This window comes from Tympanuchus pallidicinctus, unplaced genomic scaffold, assembly GCF_026119805.1.
Source record: "Tympanuchus pallidicinctus isolate F22 unplaced genomic scaffold, pur_lepc_1.0 scaffold11, whole genome shotgun sequence".
Taxonomy (NCBI): domain Eukaryota; kingdom Metazoa; phylum Chordata; class Aves; order Galliformes; family Phasianidae; genus Tympanuchus; species Tympanuchus pallidicinctus.
In genome coordinates this window covers 16,307,475-16,323,235 of record NW_026294627.1, presented here as the reverse complement: position 1 = coordinate 16,323,235, position 15,761 = coordinate 16,307,475, and the positions used below count along the sequence as shown (strand labels likewise).

At 36.0% G+C, this 15,761-nt stretch overlaps 1 protein-coding gene across 14 annotated transcripts in view; it reads right to left on the bottom strand.

The window, feature by feature from the left end:
* Positions 1-15,761, bottom strand: part of SGCG (sarcoglycan gamma) — a 115,401-nt gene that overhangs the window by 52,891 nt on the left and 46,749 nt on the right. For 3 of the 14 annotated variants that reach the window (XM_052669098.1, XM_052669124.1, XM_052669183.1), the window contains 3 exons: positions 12,606-12,664; positions 4,992-5,170; positions 4,121-4,318 (listed from right to left, as the gene is read on the bottom strand). In XM_052669098.1, coding sequence (XP_052525058.1) covers positions 4,121-4,315 — 195 coding nt within the window. In that variant the 5' untranslated portion in view covers positions 4,316-4,318; positions 4,992-5,170; positions 12,606-12,664. The remainder of the gene's footprint in view (positions 1-4,120; positions 4,319-4,991; positions 5,171-12,605; positions 12,665-15,761) is intronic. The other 11 variants (XM_052669149.1, XM_052669083.1, XM_052669088.1 and 8 more) reach the window with 6 other exon arrangements.

Genomic DNA, 15,761 nt, shown 5'->3' with positions numbered 1-15,761 from the left:
CATACTGCTTTTTGCATTGGAATACCATCACAGCTACACTCTGTAGATAAACCAGGCAGCTTATCTTCTTGAGTGTCAGGATAGATTGTTCCTGCATACTGTCCTTAGCCACCAGTAAGTTTTCATGACTAATTTTATCCTTCAAATCCTCTACCCTTGGGATTCCATATGTCAGGTCCAAAGATAAACCAGATCAGCACAACTGAAGTCCAGAATCTGTATTCTGCTATACTCCTTCCTCATTGCCTTCAGGATCTTAAATTCCACCATTTAAAAAACACTCCTACTGATTACCACATCCCCATACATCTACCTTGTTCATGAGCAGCAGACTACTGTGTGTCACCTTTAGTTGACTCAGCCAGTATCTATATTCAGAAATTATCCTGGACACCATCTAGAAATCCTGACTGCTTTCATCTGGCCATGTTCGTCCTTGTGAGGGCTGTTAGTATTCCTCCTTTTCAGAACTATTATACACTTCAGAATTTCTCACAGGGCTCCTAACCCTTAGTTCCTGCTGCAGTCCCAAATTCCTTCGGATTTTTCATCTCTAAGCTTTTTGGATAGCATTCCCCTTTAGCACTCAGAAAGCCTCAAAACATAAAAAGTGGAATCTGAAATTTCTATTTCATGCACCATTTTGATCTATTATATACAGGGGGCAAAAAACTCCAAAATAACAACAAAGAAATCTCTCAATTTTTTTCAAGCGTTCTAAGTTTCATGCAGAATGATTTTCTATTTCACTTTATTCACCATACTATAGACATAATTATTCAGTCTTGAATTCCCTAAAACTACTGAATCAATACTTTTCTTCCCTTATTCCCCTGAATAACTTCAGGTCCTGTCCACCCAAACTCCACAAGAGCAAATGAAAACATGGATGAGTCATATCTGATACTTACAAATATGGAGATGCTCATATACTATGTAAATGGAGCACTACGAGAAAAAGGGTTACATTCTATCTTCAGGTAGTTCCTTTTCAGCATAGATTTCATCAAATGGAATGTAATTCAATTCAGTCATGCTTACTTAACTCTGAAGGCCTCTCAAACAATGAAGCTCAGAAAAATCTCAGTCTTTCATCATTGTTCTGAATTTCTACAGGGAAATTACGATCTATTAATCCTGCAACACATCTGTGTCTAATTCATGTTCACCCTTATCGGCTTAGCTTGTTTGGTAGTACTTACAGGAGAGCCAGTATGGCTTCACCAAGGGCAAATCCTGCTTGACCAATCTAATGTCCTTTTGTGATGGTGTAACTGCATCACTGGACAAGGGAAGAGTCACTGATATCATCTATCTGGACTTCAGTAAGGCCTTTGACATGGTACCCCACAACATCCTTCTCTCCATATTGGAAATACATGGATTTGATAGGTGGATTGTTCAGTGGACAAAGAACTGGCTACAGGATTGAGCCCAGAAAATGGTGGCCAATGTCTCAGTGTCAGGATGGAGATCAGTGATGAGTGGTTACCCCCAGGGGTCAGTGCTGGGCCCAATACTCTTTAGTATCTTCATCAGTGACACTGACAGTGGGGTCGAGTGCACCCTCAACAAATTTGCTGATGACACCAAGCTGTAGGGTGTGGTTCGCACACCAGAGGTATGGAATGCCATCCAAAGAGACCCAGACAGGCTCAAACAGTAGGCCCAAGCAATAAATCCAAGTGCAAGGTCTTGCTCCTCAGTCAAGGCAACATCCATTACCAATACAAGCTGGGGGATGAAAGGATTGAGTGCAGCCCTGCCAAAAAAAAAGTACCTGGGAGTACTGCTGGATGGGAAACTGGATATGGGCCAGCAACGTGCTCTCACAGCCCAGAGCCTGATGAAATTCTGTTCACAATTATTGTTTTTTTTATCAGTGAACACAGCATCTTGTTTCTCTAAATCTAAAGTATATTATAAAATATATATTTGTATATACTCACTATGCTTTTTTTTCTAAATATGTTTATCAACCTGAGAAAGAATACTGCTTTTTTGTTCTCCCATTATTTTACAGAGAAGCAGTTGTTAAAATTTTACTAATAATTAATATTCTGATATTTTTAATGAAGATGACATCTCAGTGCATTTTTTAAAATTAGGACCGAGTAATTCTAAAGTATTTGCTAAAAATAAAATTCCTATTATTATAATAAAGCATAATAAATAGCATAGTCTCTACATAGTATACTTGGAATACGTAATTAACAAATATACAAGTATCACCAGATCTAAGAGATGAATGTTTGCCAAATAACTGATGACTACATAGGAATAATATTTCACAGGTACATTCTACCTCTTCACAATAATGGAAATGTTTAAATGGATAAGGAAGGTATTTATTAATCAACTGATTTCCTAATGGTAAATAGTTTACAAGGGTGGAACTCAAGAACCACAAAAATCATATTCTGACGATATACCGTTACCTCTCTTTTTCAAACAGTTAACCAAAACTTGGAGCCCTAACATTTATTTCCACCAGAAAAAGCATTTGATCATTGTATTGTTAACTTCTGTGGTTGTCACCCTCGATTTTTATAAACAGTATTTCCTTAGACATAGCGGAAAGGACTACGATAATTCCATCACACTTCTAGGCTTTGAGTCACTATTTCACAAGTTGTATGCCAGGATTACAGATTCTTAAATGGAGAATTAGGAAGAACTTTATAGCCACGGCATGCATAGTCCATCCATCAGATGAATGTAAACCTGCCCTACTTGAGCTGGTATTAACTGCTCTTGTTGCCATGGCATAAGAACATTCAAAAGTTTGACACATTTGGTGCCTTCTTCACAGGTACCTAGTAGGAAATAGTGGTTCCTGTAAGTGGGTCTTCTGATGCTGTTCTGTTAGTCCTGACTATGCTGGAGAATACCCAGTTTCAGATAAAGAATCCAAAGCAACAGAAAATAAATTTAAAATCTGATTAAAAATATAAATCTCAGCCACGTAGAAAACTATTTTAACAACTATTCATGTACTTTGTGATTCACGATGTGCAGGCACTAAGTGCTCATCTTCCATATGAACTGCCTAACAGAAAAATTATATGTGACCTAAGATGTTCCACACTGTAATCTGTATGGCAGTAACAGAGCTGAAAAGAATTTATGTGGGGGAAGACACTAGAGGGGAACTCAAGCAGCAGTAATGGGTCCGTAAGTAGCACTTAAAATTAACCTACTTTCTTTATAGCAAGAGAATGTAGAGTATAGAAATGCTTCTAAGAAGATAAAATGCCCTTCATTTAGAGACAGAGGCGCAATAACGATAGATAATGGAAATTTTCTTCACAACACTCTTTCTTCAACAGCAGGGGCAGAGCTGGAAGGATTCACTATTATTGTTTTTCTAGTAGCAGATCTATTCATATCATCTATGCATCATAACTGCATGTTAGGGACAAATCAGCTCAGCTTCAATATTCACTGATGCATTTTATTGCATTCTGACTAAAGCTACATCTTGCAGACTTTCGAAAGTTACTCTTCAATCAACTACACATAAAATTACATTTTAAATATTAATACATATATGACAGTGGAAAAATATTACAGTTATTCCCGAATAACACATCTGCTTAGCCTCAGGCATGAAGTAGTATTAATTACCTCTGAGCTTTATTTAATTGGTTAAATAAATTGCCAAATGTTGGATGCTGATAAATAGGAGAAGGAAATTAAGAAATAACCAGCACCTATAAGCAATCTTTTAGCGCTAGTGAATTCCAGCATATGAGAGAAAATTTACAGCTCATGTATTTATAAAATATAAACTAAACAGAGACTGTGAGACAACAGTAAAATATGTTCTTTTTCATAGTGTTAGAACCTGCTATATAAGTTATATATAAGTTACCAACAACCTCAATAATTTAAGTGGTTATTACTAATACAGACATTACAGATATGTATACTCAAAGACAGAATGTAAGTATGCATTCATATGTATATATCGGCCAAATACAAATTACACTTGGGAAGGAAGAAAGAAGAACCACGTATTGCACACAAAGAAGCCAAAGTGCATGTGAAATAAGGGGAGTGATGAGGCAGGAGAAAAAGGAGAATATGAAAATAATGGAAAATTAATAAGGACACTTACTGGAGAAAACCACATCACTTTAAGAATCCAAATTGTCAAAGAAAAATTCACAACTAGGATGATTAGCAGGAGTAGAACAAACAGGTAGAGGCAACGCTTTCTCCAACCATAAATTCCAATTTTGTAGACATATTCATTCTTTGGCCTCTCTAGGCTAGTGCCTGGTGTTGTTGTAGTGTATTGTTCACGTACCATCTGCTATGTAAAGAAAAAAGAAGAGACTGCTTAGTTATTAGAGTTAAATAAAATATACGTGTGTAAAAAACAAGGAAAATATAAATATTTAATTGTACTACAAACTCTTACGATTTTAGCTGGAAAATATTTTCATCATATCTCATTCAAATTACAATCATAACTTTTTGGTATAGTCAATGTAATGCTTCAATACATGAACTGTGTCAATTATTATTTTCAGGAGGCTTAAGTTTATTTTATCCTATATAGTATGTTAACAATTCCCTCCAATTTTTCGTAATAGTCTGATTCTTCCTGCACAAAAGTTTTAATAGGGACACATCTACAACACATAGAACAAAATTACTACAGTGTAAAAATACTTCTAGACTTGATAGAGGTGCCTTGCCAAGTGCAGCTTCAAGAATTCTACATATTCTTTCCTCTACTCAGTGAAAAATAAAGCATTCCTTCTGTTGCAAAACTTAGCTGTATAACAGTGGAATGACAGAATTCATAATCTGTATGTAAAGAAACAAAATGGTTCTTTATAATAGAAAGGAAACAATTATTAATTTTTCATATACTCATACAGATATATCATCAGTAAAAATGTTACTTACGGTACTTATACAATTCCCACTTTATATTACAAATCGAAAAGAAGCATTTTCTGAATTTAAATAAATCTTACCAAATTGTACTTCTTTAAAACATAGGGATTTTCAATAATTTCCACTTCTCCAGCACAGAGATCACCAAGAATTCAAACCATTCCTTAAAACTTGCACTTCAGACACAAGAAAAAAAATCTCAGCAGCTGAAGCTGCTTATCAAGAACAGTAATGGGTAACATCTGTCTCATTTCCACTGCTATAAAATGAAGAAAAAAAAAAAAACACACAAAAAACACCAGAAAAACTCACAACAAACAACCATGCAAATCAAAAAGAAAATAGGTATTTTAAGTACTTCCTATGAGCTAGGTATATCCACAAGTATTATACGTCCAAAAGTAGCTAAGTAATGTTCCCAGATGAGAGTGCCTTCAACAGATAGGTTCCACACGAGGTCTCATCTCTAGTCAGAACTTCCCCCTGGGAATTAGATCATTTTGCTCTGCATAGAGTTTTCAGAATGTGATTAAATTACATCCTGTTCTGCTGCTGAATTTCTCTTAAGTCACGGAAAGGGTTCCTTCAGGTCTCCTGTAGAATCATCCTGTGTCTGTGACAAGCATGTGGCTCTTGATACTGACCCCCATCCTTGGAAACACATCTTTTTTTTTGTTTGTTTGTTTGTTTCTGTAGCTTCCTATCAAGCTACAAACCAGAGAAAATAAGTTTACAAGTAAACAGAAGCCTAAGCTCTGTTTGTACAAATGCAGCGTTCATCTTATTTCTGCATTTACATTCAAAAATATTTCAAAAGTTATAATTTGCTGTTTATTCATAACAAAAATGAGATTTGATCATCAGCAGTTCATAATGTAACTACGCTACAGCAATGGTCTCCTTAATTTGTTGCTGTTATCAGTCACAGTTGCTCATGATACTGTGGAGGCGAATGTTTTCTTGTGTGCAAAATACTGAAGATGGCATAATGACTTATTAGTGGAGAATAACAGATTCTGAAATAATTTATACTAACATTACTGCACAACAATGCAGATTTACAAGATGGCATTCATACCCACTGTGTGAACTACATTTGCTTAAAACTACCAGATTATATATATATATATTTTTTGCTATTGTCCAGCTAACCACTATATAACATATCAAGTCACTAACACAGAAGCAGTTTCCAATTATAAGTCTAATTTACAATTCTCTGTCAACCGAGACAAACTGGGACAATTACGCATATGATGGACTTCACAAAATACTTAGAAAAGCTTTTTTTCCCCCATGTTCAAATAAATCTCTCTTGAAAATTGTAACTTACACCATAGAATGCACTAACTGCTAACTTCTGATAAAAACAGATGTACTCAGAGAAATAACTTGTAGTTTTTGCTCAGATACAGTATCATGCAACAGTCCAATATCCTAACACTGGGGATCCTCTGAGTTTCTTATTGTTTCCGTTAGTCCACACATGGTAAATGTCAGTATAACAAGAAACAAGGCAGAAGAAAGCTACAGAAATTGTGTAGTAACAGAAATTTCCTTCACAAGACAGACTGCTTGTTGTTTTAAGAAGGAAAAAAAAAAAATCACCTTCCAAGAATACTTAAAGGGTTATTTCAATAGGGCTGAAGGAAAAGCGATCTCTCTTCAGAAACTGCACCATCTCATGAAGTTAGCTGAGCTTTCAAAAAGTCTTTAGGTGGAGCACTTAAGCTTTTCCTTGTGTGCCTGTTTCCTACATCCTCAGGATAAATTTCTCAGTAGAAACAAAATCTGATAAAGAATAAATTAATTCTCAGATCTTCATGTTCTTATGTCAGTCTCACCACAGTGGTCTCTGAGGTTGGGATTCATTTCTCCATGAAATACCAACAATTTAGACTTCACTATCTGAGCCAGACAACTCGGATTCTTTTTATGGTCAATGAGATAAATCCACTCCTGCTAGGAATTATGTATCTGAATTATTTTAGATGTATATGTTAGACATGCAATGAACTGCACCTGAAATGTGATCATCTTTTCTGCATAAAAAGAGGAATAAAGAGTGCCTGGGATGACTTGCATCTCCTCACACCTACACACTTTAGACATAAGCATTTGGTCAAATTAATTGCAGGAATGATTTCCAGAAGCATTTAACAGGAAGATGGGATTTTCTTGATTCCTGTTTTCCTCAATTCTGTTTTCACCCTGTCGTAAAATGTATATTGTGTGAGTGGAGGGTTTTATGCATAATCTATTATGTACTGGTGTTTAATGAGGCAAGGTTAAAATCCATTATGCATTTCACCAAAAAACTATGAGTTTTGTGATTGCTTTCAGCCCTTCAGAAATTCCACAGGGGACATCTCCCAGTGCAGTTTTGGTCCCTGCACAAATTATTTTTTCTTGACAAAAAATGGTTCAATTGTTCCCGAGCATTGGTACTGCTGGAAAATGCTTTAGTCCTAACGAAAGGACAGTGTTGGCCTAGGCAACAGCCTGCTCTGAAATACATACAACTTTTCTAATTAATATAATGTTTCATGATTTCTAAGAGAATTAGTGGCCTAGTAACAAGCAGTTAAAGGTGAAATGCTATAAAAATTTATACTTTGGATGTCCTTTTCTGGAGGAATCAACAACTCTGAGTTTTATAATGGATGGTATTACTGACTTTCAAGAGACAAAATTACATAGAATAACCTTAGGTTTGTTTGTAGAAATCAAAGAAAAATTCCTTTATGGCCTAGAGCTGTTTTAAGAAGCTGGACTGAAAGGAAAAAGCTCTACATGGAGAGATCTCTTGGGTGTCTGGGGAAGTCTGATACTTGAAAATGCTGCATGTAGCACACAAAATTCATACCTGTTGGAGCACATGTTTAAGCTGCTGATGAAATAGCTGTGAATTCTTCACACTTTGATACTAAGACTGCTTTCTGGAAACATGTAGCCATGAAAGAACATCACCGTGGACCTATTCCATTTTTTTATGAAGCTAAGATTTGGAGACTAGTCTCTGTGATTTCCATGACAGGGGCCCAGGAATCCAGGATTTTTTTAATATTAGTATCTAAATATTGAAAGACTGCCCATCACTAATGTTACTGTTGCCTTTAGGTCAGTTTGGGCCTTAAGTTCAAAAGCTATTCTGCTAGCTCAGGGATATTTAATGAAGATAGTGTTTTGAATTTGCAGGCTTACCAGAAGCCTGCTTGGGAGAGCAATCATGAGTTAATCATGTTATTTTCAGGAATTAGTTATGTATATGATTACTGAAGAGAAAATACTATTTTAATTGAAATAAGCGTTTTTGATGTTTTTCTTTTTTAAATTGAATTGGAAAAAAGTAAAAATACATTTTCAGTAGTTTTGGTCACAAAAATCTGTTTTCTTCATGAATATTAAGTGCTTAGAGGGAGGGCATTCTGCTCCTTTACTCTGCTTTCCTGAGATTCCACTTGGAGTACTGTGCTGAGTTATGGTGCTCTCAGCACAAGAACATGGAGCTGGTGGAGCAGGTCCAGAGGAGTGATGATCAGAGGGCTGGAGCACCTCCCTTACAGGGTAGGCTGAGAGAGTTAGGGCTCTTCAGCATGAAGAAAAGGCTCCAGGATCTTACAGTGGCCTTCCAGTACCTGAAGAGGGCCTACAGGAAAGCTGGGGAGGTATTTTTTATAAAGGCATATCACCATACAGTGATATACTATATGTCACTATGTCACTATACAGGACAAGGGGAAATGGCTTTAAACTGGAAGAGGGTAAATTTAGACTAGATATTAAGAAGAAATTCTTCACTGTGAGGGGTGGTGAGACACTAGAACAGGCTGACCAATGAGGCTGTGGATGCCCCCACTCTGGAGGCATTGCAGGCCAGGCTGGATGGGGATGTGAGCAACCTGGTGTGGAGGGAGGTGTCCCTGCCCATAGCAGGGGGTTGGAACCAGATGACCTCTAACATTCCTCTGACCCAAACCATTCTATGATTAGATAATTATGATTATTCTGTATTAATAAAGTACTTTGTCTTTCTGTCATATAGCAATCAATAGCAAACAATTGGAAAGCAAAATTTTAAATATAAAACTGCTTTAGTTTGCTAATACAATAAATAACTACAATTCTATTGACAATTATACAATTGCTATCATTTTATATCTTTGGACTGTTTGTAACTATACTTTCAGCAGAGAGGAAAAGCTTAGCATTCAAAATTCCTTTTCAAGTCCAAGTTAAGAACTGCTGAAGTCTTGTGAACAAATTTGCACCACTGATGCTCATACAATACACATTTTTTTTGAAAAAAAATCAGACCACATCAGTCATTGGAACTTCTCTTTTTATGTAAAGGATATTTATTTACATGCAAGAAGATTATTTGTGTGAGGCTGAAAGAGGGGATAGAGTGCAAAACTATAATAGTTAGTAGAAAGACCATCTGCATCATTTTAACCTTCCCTAAATTCTTTTGTCATTATAAATAAACTGTAAAGTAAAAGAAAATTACATGTCAACTCAGGCAAGTGAGAACTATTTTACAGTTTGCATACAGCATCTTCATGGAACATTATCTTCATTAAAGCTTTTATATAACAGAGGGATTTGGCCTCTTCTCCCAGGCAATGAGCAGGACAAGGGGTAATGGCCACAAGTTGTATTAGAGGAGATTTAGGTTGGATATAAGGAAGAACTATTTCTCTCAGAGAGTGGCCAGGCACTGGAATGGCTGCCCAGGGAGGTGGTGGAGTCACCGTCCCTGGCAGTGTTCAAGAGGTGCCTGGATGACGTGCTGTGTGATGTGGTTTAGTGCTTGTGGTGGCAGTGGTGATGAGGAGACAGTTGGACTAGATGATCTTATAGGTTGTTTCCAACCTTGTGATTCTATGATTCTATATTGGTCTGGATGTGTATTATTATATAGTACGAACACCACAAATACATTAAGACTGACTTCACAATTTGTTGGCATTCAGGCATGCAATAAAAGGCACACTACACACACACTATCTGGGCACTGGAGAGTTCAGTGATGAAGAAAAGAAATAGCTTAGCATTGCTGTGGCATTTTTCTGCCAGAGGAAAAACCGGTTGTTGATAGAAAAAGTAAGAGTGATCAGGAAGCTTTGGAACCCATAGGGAAATGCTTGCTATTCAAATTCAAACAGACAGGGAAGTTCAAACTCTTATGACTAGATGAAAAGTTTCTAATTCCTTTCAAACTTCTCTAACATATTATATTTAATCTTACCTGGCCTTGATTTGCTGTGATTATATATATGTATTATTTTATGGTATATTAGTTTCAATTGTAAACTAATGTCATCAACTTAAAAGTGCTGGATCCGTGCTGCATAATCTGTGGAAGCAGGCAGAGAAATTCACATGGCCTAGCTGATTGTTTGCATACCTTGCAGTGAAAATGTATGTAACAATCTTGAGATGATTATAATTAATATGTTTATACTGATGTAACAGATGAAAAATAGTCACTGACAGCATGGAATGATGGGCTATATTAAAAATTATTATTTGTTGAATATCTGTGTGCCTTTGAATCTCACTTACAGTAAAAATATTTTTCAAATGTTTTCCATTTGATTTATTTTTCCTCCCTTAATATAGTTTCCAAACATTAAGTAAATCAGAAAAAATCACTGTCATGATATTTCATTCAGATTCAGAAGACCAAGCAAGACTAGACAGATGTAACTTAAGAAAAAGATTTATTTTTTTCTTTTCAAGTTCTAAAATACTGTTTGGACACCTTTACTGTATTTTTACATTTGACCAGATGGAGTTTTTATCTTTGTTTTTCCCATGTGATAGAACTAGTGTGTTATTACTTCTAATAACTTCTCTTGCACTTACATATTCTGGTTTACCTTCTTGGTTCATCCAAACAACTTTTTAGTATCTATTTACCATGAGAATTCAACACAATATTTTGAAATAGTCACCGTGCGAAATTTTGTTTCCTTCAGATAGAGAGCTTCCTCTTTATGTAACGTCCCTTTTTATAGTTAAGAACAATGGTTAAGATTCTTTGGCTACAGCTGCACCATCAAAGATATCTGCTCTAACATCAATATTGCTATTGTTTCAATACACCCCTTGATAACAATATGAAAGAAACTCTGTGCACTGATCAGAAATAAGTCAGGAAATGACTCTGCTTCTTGAGATACTGCTCCTGAAAGCAGTCATTGATGGGATTGTAAACTGTAGTCTTATTACTGGATGTACTTACGACATTTACTCCATGAACGTAAAAGAAAAAAATACAGTTTTTCTGATATTGTTTCTGATCTACTACAGCAAACTCAGGTAAAGTCATTGGCAGTGTAGTCTTTATTATTTAGCCTCCATTAATTTATTATTTAATTATAATTAAATATCATTAATAACCACATTGCTATATCAAAATAATACAACATGAATATTATATTCATATTATTAATGATACAATTAATTATATTAATATAATTAATACAATTAATGATATTATTATTCTGCTCTGCTTGCATAATTCAGTAATTGAGGAATCAGCCTAATTGATATAATTGCTTCATCAGTCTGTGTTATAGTAAACTTCTGTGAATACACTACCACTTGCTTGTTTTTCCCATATGCTTTTATCTTAGTGTCACCCTCTGACATTTTTTTTCAGTTACGCTTTTAATATGACTATTAAACTTCATTTAGTTTCTTATCTTCCTTAAAGCAAAGCATTTTATTTATTCTATCTTATTTTAAAGCTACAGAAAGACGTATAGTTTTCCTTTATTTCCATTCTTCCACATATTTTCATACTGCCAGCTTATGTTTTACTCCATAGATGGAGATATGTGGTTTTTATGACTTCTTCATAGCACACCAAAATCTGCTCCCCTGCATTTTTCACCTTTCTCTCAGTCTTGTTTAAAAAGCTTCAACCTTTTTGAAGTATCAGACACCTGGTTTCATTTCTGTTAAAATGAATATGCCATTTCTGTTACTCATACACTCTGTTCTGCCTTAATCATGTTCTTTCTGCATGGCCTTGCACAGAGGAGTAAAAATATTTAAAAGATTGTTACCATGGAAGCCCTGGTCTTCAATTATCCATTTCTTAGTCTGAACTTTGCTCACAGAACCTATTAGCTAGCTTTCTAGACTCAGTAAATTCAGTCTTTCCCTCAATTTCAAGGTCATGGACTTGCACATTCTCCTGGGCCTAGCTGACTGAATCAACAGTTTTCCACAATACACTACTGTCTTCCTTTACCTATCGGACAAATACATAAATAAGGTTTCTTAAACATTGACAGAAGGTACAAATTATCATATAGGTCCTCAACTTGCCTACCAGTTACTTGCTGAACAGTAGGTGGAACTACTTTTGATGAAGCTTCCCCAGTCTTGCACACAGCACTGGAACTACTGGTGTTACAGATACATTCACAGTCAAGAAATGCTTTACCTTATCACATCCTACTACATTTCCTGGGTGAGTAGGAAGTTTCATTCTACTTAAATGTTGCTAACATACATGGATGAGAAAATGGTGATTTCCAGTTTAATATAACAATTTTTTTTCAACATGATAAAATTCCTACAACTTTCCCAACAGACACACTTTAGCACTTTAATAGTGAAGTCTCTTGTCTATCCCAAGATGCAGCTTAGTTTAACATATTTGATGACATGCTTACCAGAGTTTTTGTAGGGAGGTGACTTGTTTCTGTGAACGCTGACTCTATTACCAACCTGTCTAGGATGTTAAGAGATTAGAAAAATGAAGAGGTTAGCTAAGACAGCATATGCAGAACTTCCATCACACCACCCTCTTTCTTTGTCCAGTCCTAATAGGTAACTACTTAAAATTTCTTCTACTCTCTTGCAAATTGATCGGGAAGGTTAAGGATTAAGTCACTCCAGTTCTCAGTAACTGATAAGCATGCAGAAAAATTGCAGAGGAGACTTTGGTCTTTCAGTAATAGGTATTAAGCCTTGTGGGGCTTCTTAGTGTAACCTTCCCTTCCTCTTAAATGAAGAAGAGGGAAATAAGAGATCTACGCTTGCTTGCCTAAGATGCATGCACGTTAGCACTGTCCCACCGTTGGGAATCCTCCACCTGTGCAGATTCCATAAAAATACACTCTTTTACAACTTGTTGTCCACTCCATGATTTATTTTAGTAGTATTTGTAAATGACTGTTTACATGGGTTGATAGTGATAGGACAAGAGGGAATGGTCTTAAACTGAGATGGGAGGTTTAGGCTAGATATTAGAAGGAAGTTTTTCACCCAGAGAGTGGTGACGCATTGGAACAGGCTGCCCAAGGAGGTTGAGGATGCCCTATCCCTGAAGGCATTCAAGGCCAGGCTGGATGTGGCTCTGGGCAGCCTAGTCTGGTGGTTGGTGACATAGCATGGGGGTTGAAATTAGATGATCATTGTGGTCCTTTTCAACTCAGGCCATTCTATGATTCTATTTTAGGGAAATACTGTTCATCGGTCATCTACCTGAAAAAACATCAAGATAGATAAATGGAGCAAATTTTAGACAACTGAAACTAAGAACACTTGTCTTAATGTACCAGTATGTGAGAAACTGATGAGAATTACAGCTGTCCTTTGAGGGAATGGGAGAGAAATCGAGGATCATAATCAAGCCCAAATCCTAAAAAGCTACTCAGCTCAGGATACAACAGTAATTCAACTGGAAATGAATTCCAGTGAACTTACAAACTTGAAATTGCTTTCAGATCTTCCAGTCACATACAGCTGCATATGTTGGGTTCAGAAGTCATCCAAAGGCTGTTAGTGGCGAGCACATAAACACTGTCAATTCCAATACCATAACATTCAACCTTTACCTCCTGACTTGGTGCACTGCCACTCCTTCCCACATCCCTTTCCTATATCTGTTATTGAAAATGATGAACAAGTCAAAAGAGACGGAAAGAATTCTGTTTAAGAATTCTGCAGGAGGACAAGGAAGTACAGCGAGAGGAGTATGCTGCACAGCTTATAGTATAAGAGGAAAAGGCAACTCCCACTGCTATTGCTGGGAAGCCTGAATCACTGTAGGGATATTTCCTTCATAGTGGAGATGCACCTCAGGAATATCAGCCTGAAAATAAAACACAGCATTTCACTCACATTTATTATTTTAGATGATGGCACTTATAGAGTTCTGCACCTCAGTGCCTGACAAATACAAGAGTGAATCAAAGGGGAACGACTATCCATTCCCTTTTCATTCCGTTTTCTCATCAATGAAGGAAAATAATAAACAGAAAAACTAAGAATTAAATATGGATGCAGAAAACATTACTATTAAGAAAACTTCCTTGGTAGCAGTAATAATTCTATCTTCAGTAATTAAAACATCAGTTGTACTCTTGAATAATAAATAATGCATTATAGGCTCTTAAAAATCCTTCAATAATAAAATCTCCTTCTTAATCAATAAACAAGATATTCTGTGATAACTTACAAAATAAACACAATGAAAAAGAAAACAACTAAATGAATTGAAAGAGCAAATAACACCGCAGTTAAATCCAACCCTGATGCTAAGAGAAACAGACAAGTCTTTAAATGATAAATTTAAGCTCTGCAGCACCTATCTCAAAACAGACAGATGAAAGGAAAAAGGCAAGGAATACAGAGAGCTAACATGTCCTTAAGAAAAACAGCACACACAGGCAGCCACTGAGGCTGGCAGAATCTTTCTTCTCCCTCCTCTTAGAAGTTAATAAAAATCCTGTCTTTATGGAAAATAAGAATGGTGTGCATTTAGTCTTCTGTGTAAATGGCTTTCTCACTAAAAAGGACAAAACAAAATTAAAAGCCCAAGGATGACTTGAGGATATCATACATTTTCCATCTATAAATAACAAAATGATAGTCCTTACAGGATTATAAATTACACTGAGAACTGAACACTGCATGCTCTCTTATTCTGATCATTTGATCTTTCCAGGTATCACAGAGCTTTTCTTTGGGCCCTCTGGGGTGTTATTCTTTGTAAGTAATACAGCTTTACAGTGTGATCTGGGTATTAGCTGACATATCAAGAAGAGAAACAGACAGGAGATGGCTGCAAAATTACCAAACTTTTACTATAATCTCACTGAGGTCGTCTTTGTTCACTAGGATTTTAGTTATTTTAGTCAGCAACAGTTAAATTATTCTCTTATTCAGAACAGACATGCACACTACACAATGCAGATAAGTCCTTTCTGTTCAGCCTTATTATGGTAATTCATTGGAAAAGACCGACATTGAATTCTTAGATTAGTTTGCAAGTAACTTAGTGGACTACATTCTGAATAATATAATGGAATATATAATATTCTATTAGATTATTCTATTTCTATATAGAATATATAATATTCTATTATATATATAATAGAATTTATAAATAAATTCTAGAATTTTCTGTAACTTTAGATATGTAAAATCAAACAACTGCTTTAATTATCATAAAGAAGTGTGATATTTGCAATCTACAGTATCTAATTTATGTTCTTATCACATCTGACACATCCCAAGCATCCAATTTAAATCATTAAAACTCAATCCTGCATGCTGCGCTAGTAAAATCTGCAGCAGTGGAGGTAGCAATCTGTTGCTGCCATTACTGCAATTGTATGATGTTGGCCCATGACGTCAGAGGCAGATGGTGGTGGTATGGCAGAAGAGGTCAAATCTTCCCATTAATATTCTGACACATGTTGTTGCTGTGCGACAGATGGCAGCAAAGGGGCAGTGTGACACAATGGTGTTTGACATGGAAGTGTGTATGAAGTGAAAAAGTGTGTCATAGCGTTCCTCCATGCAGACAAAAAGCCACCCAT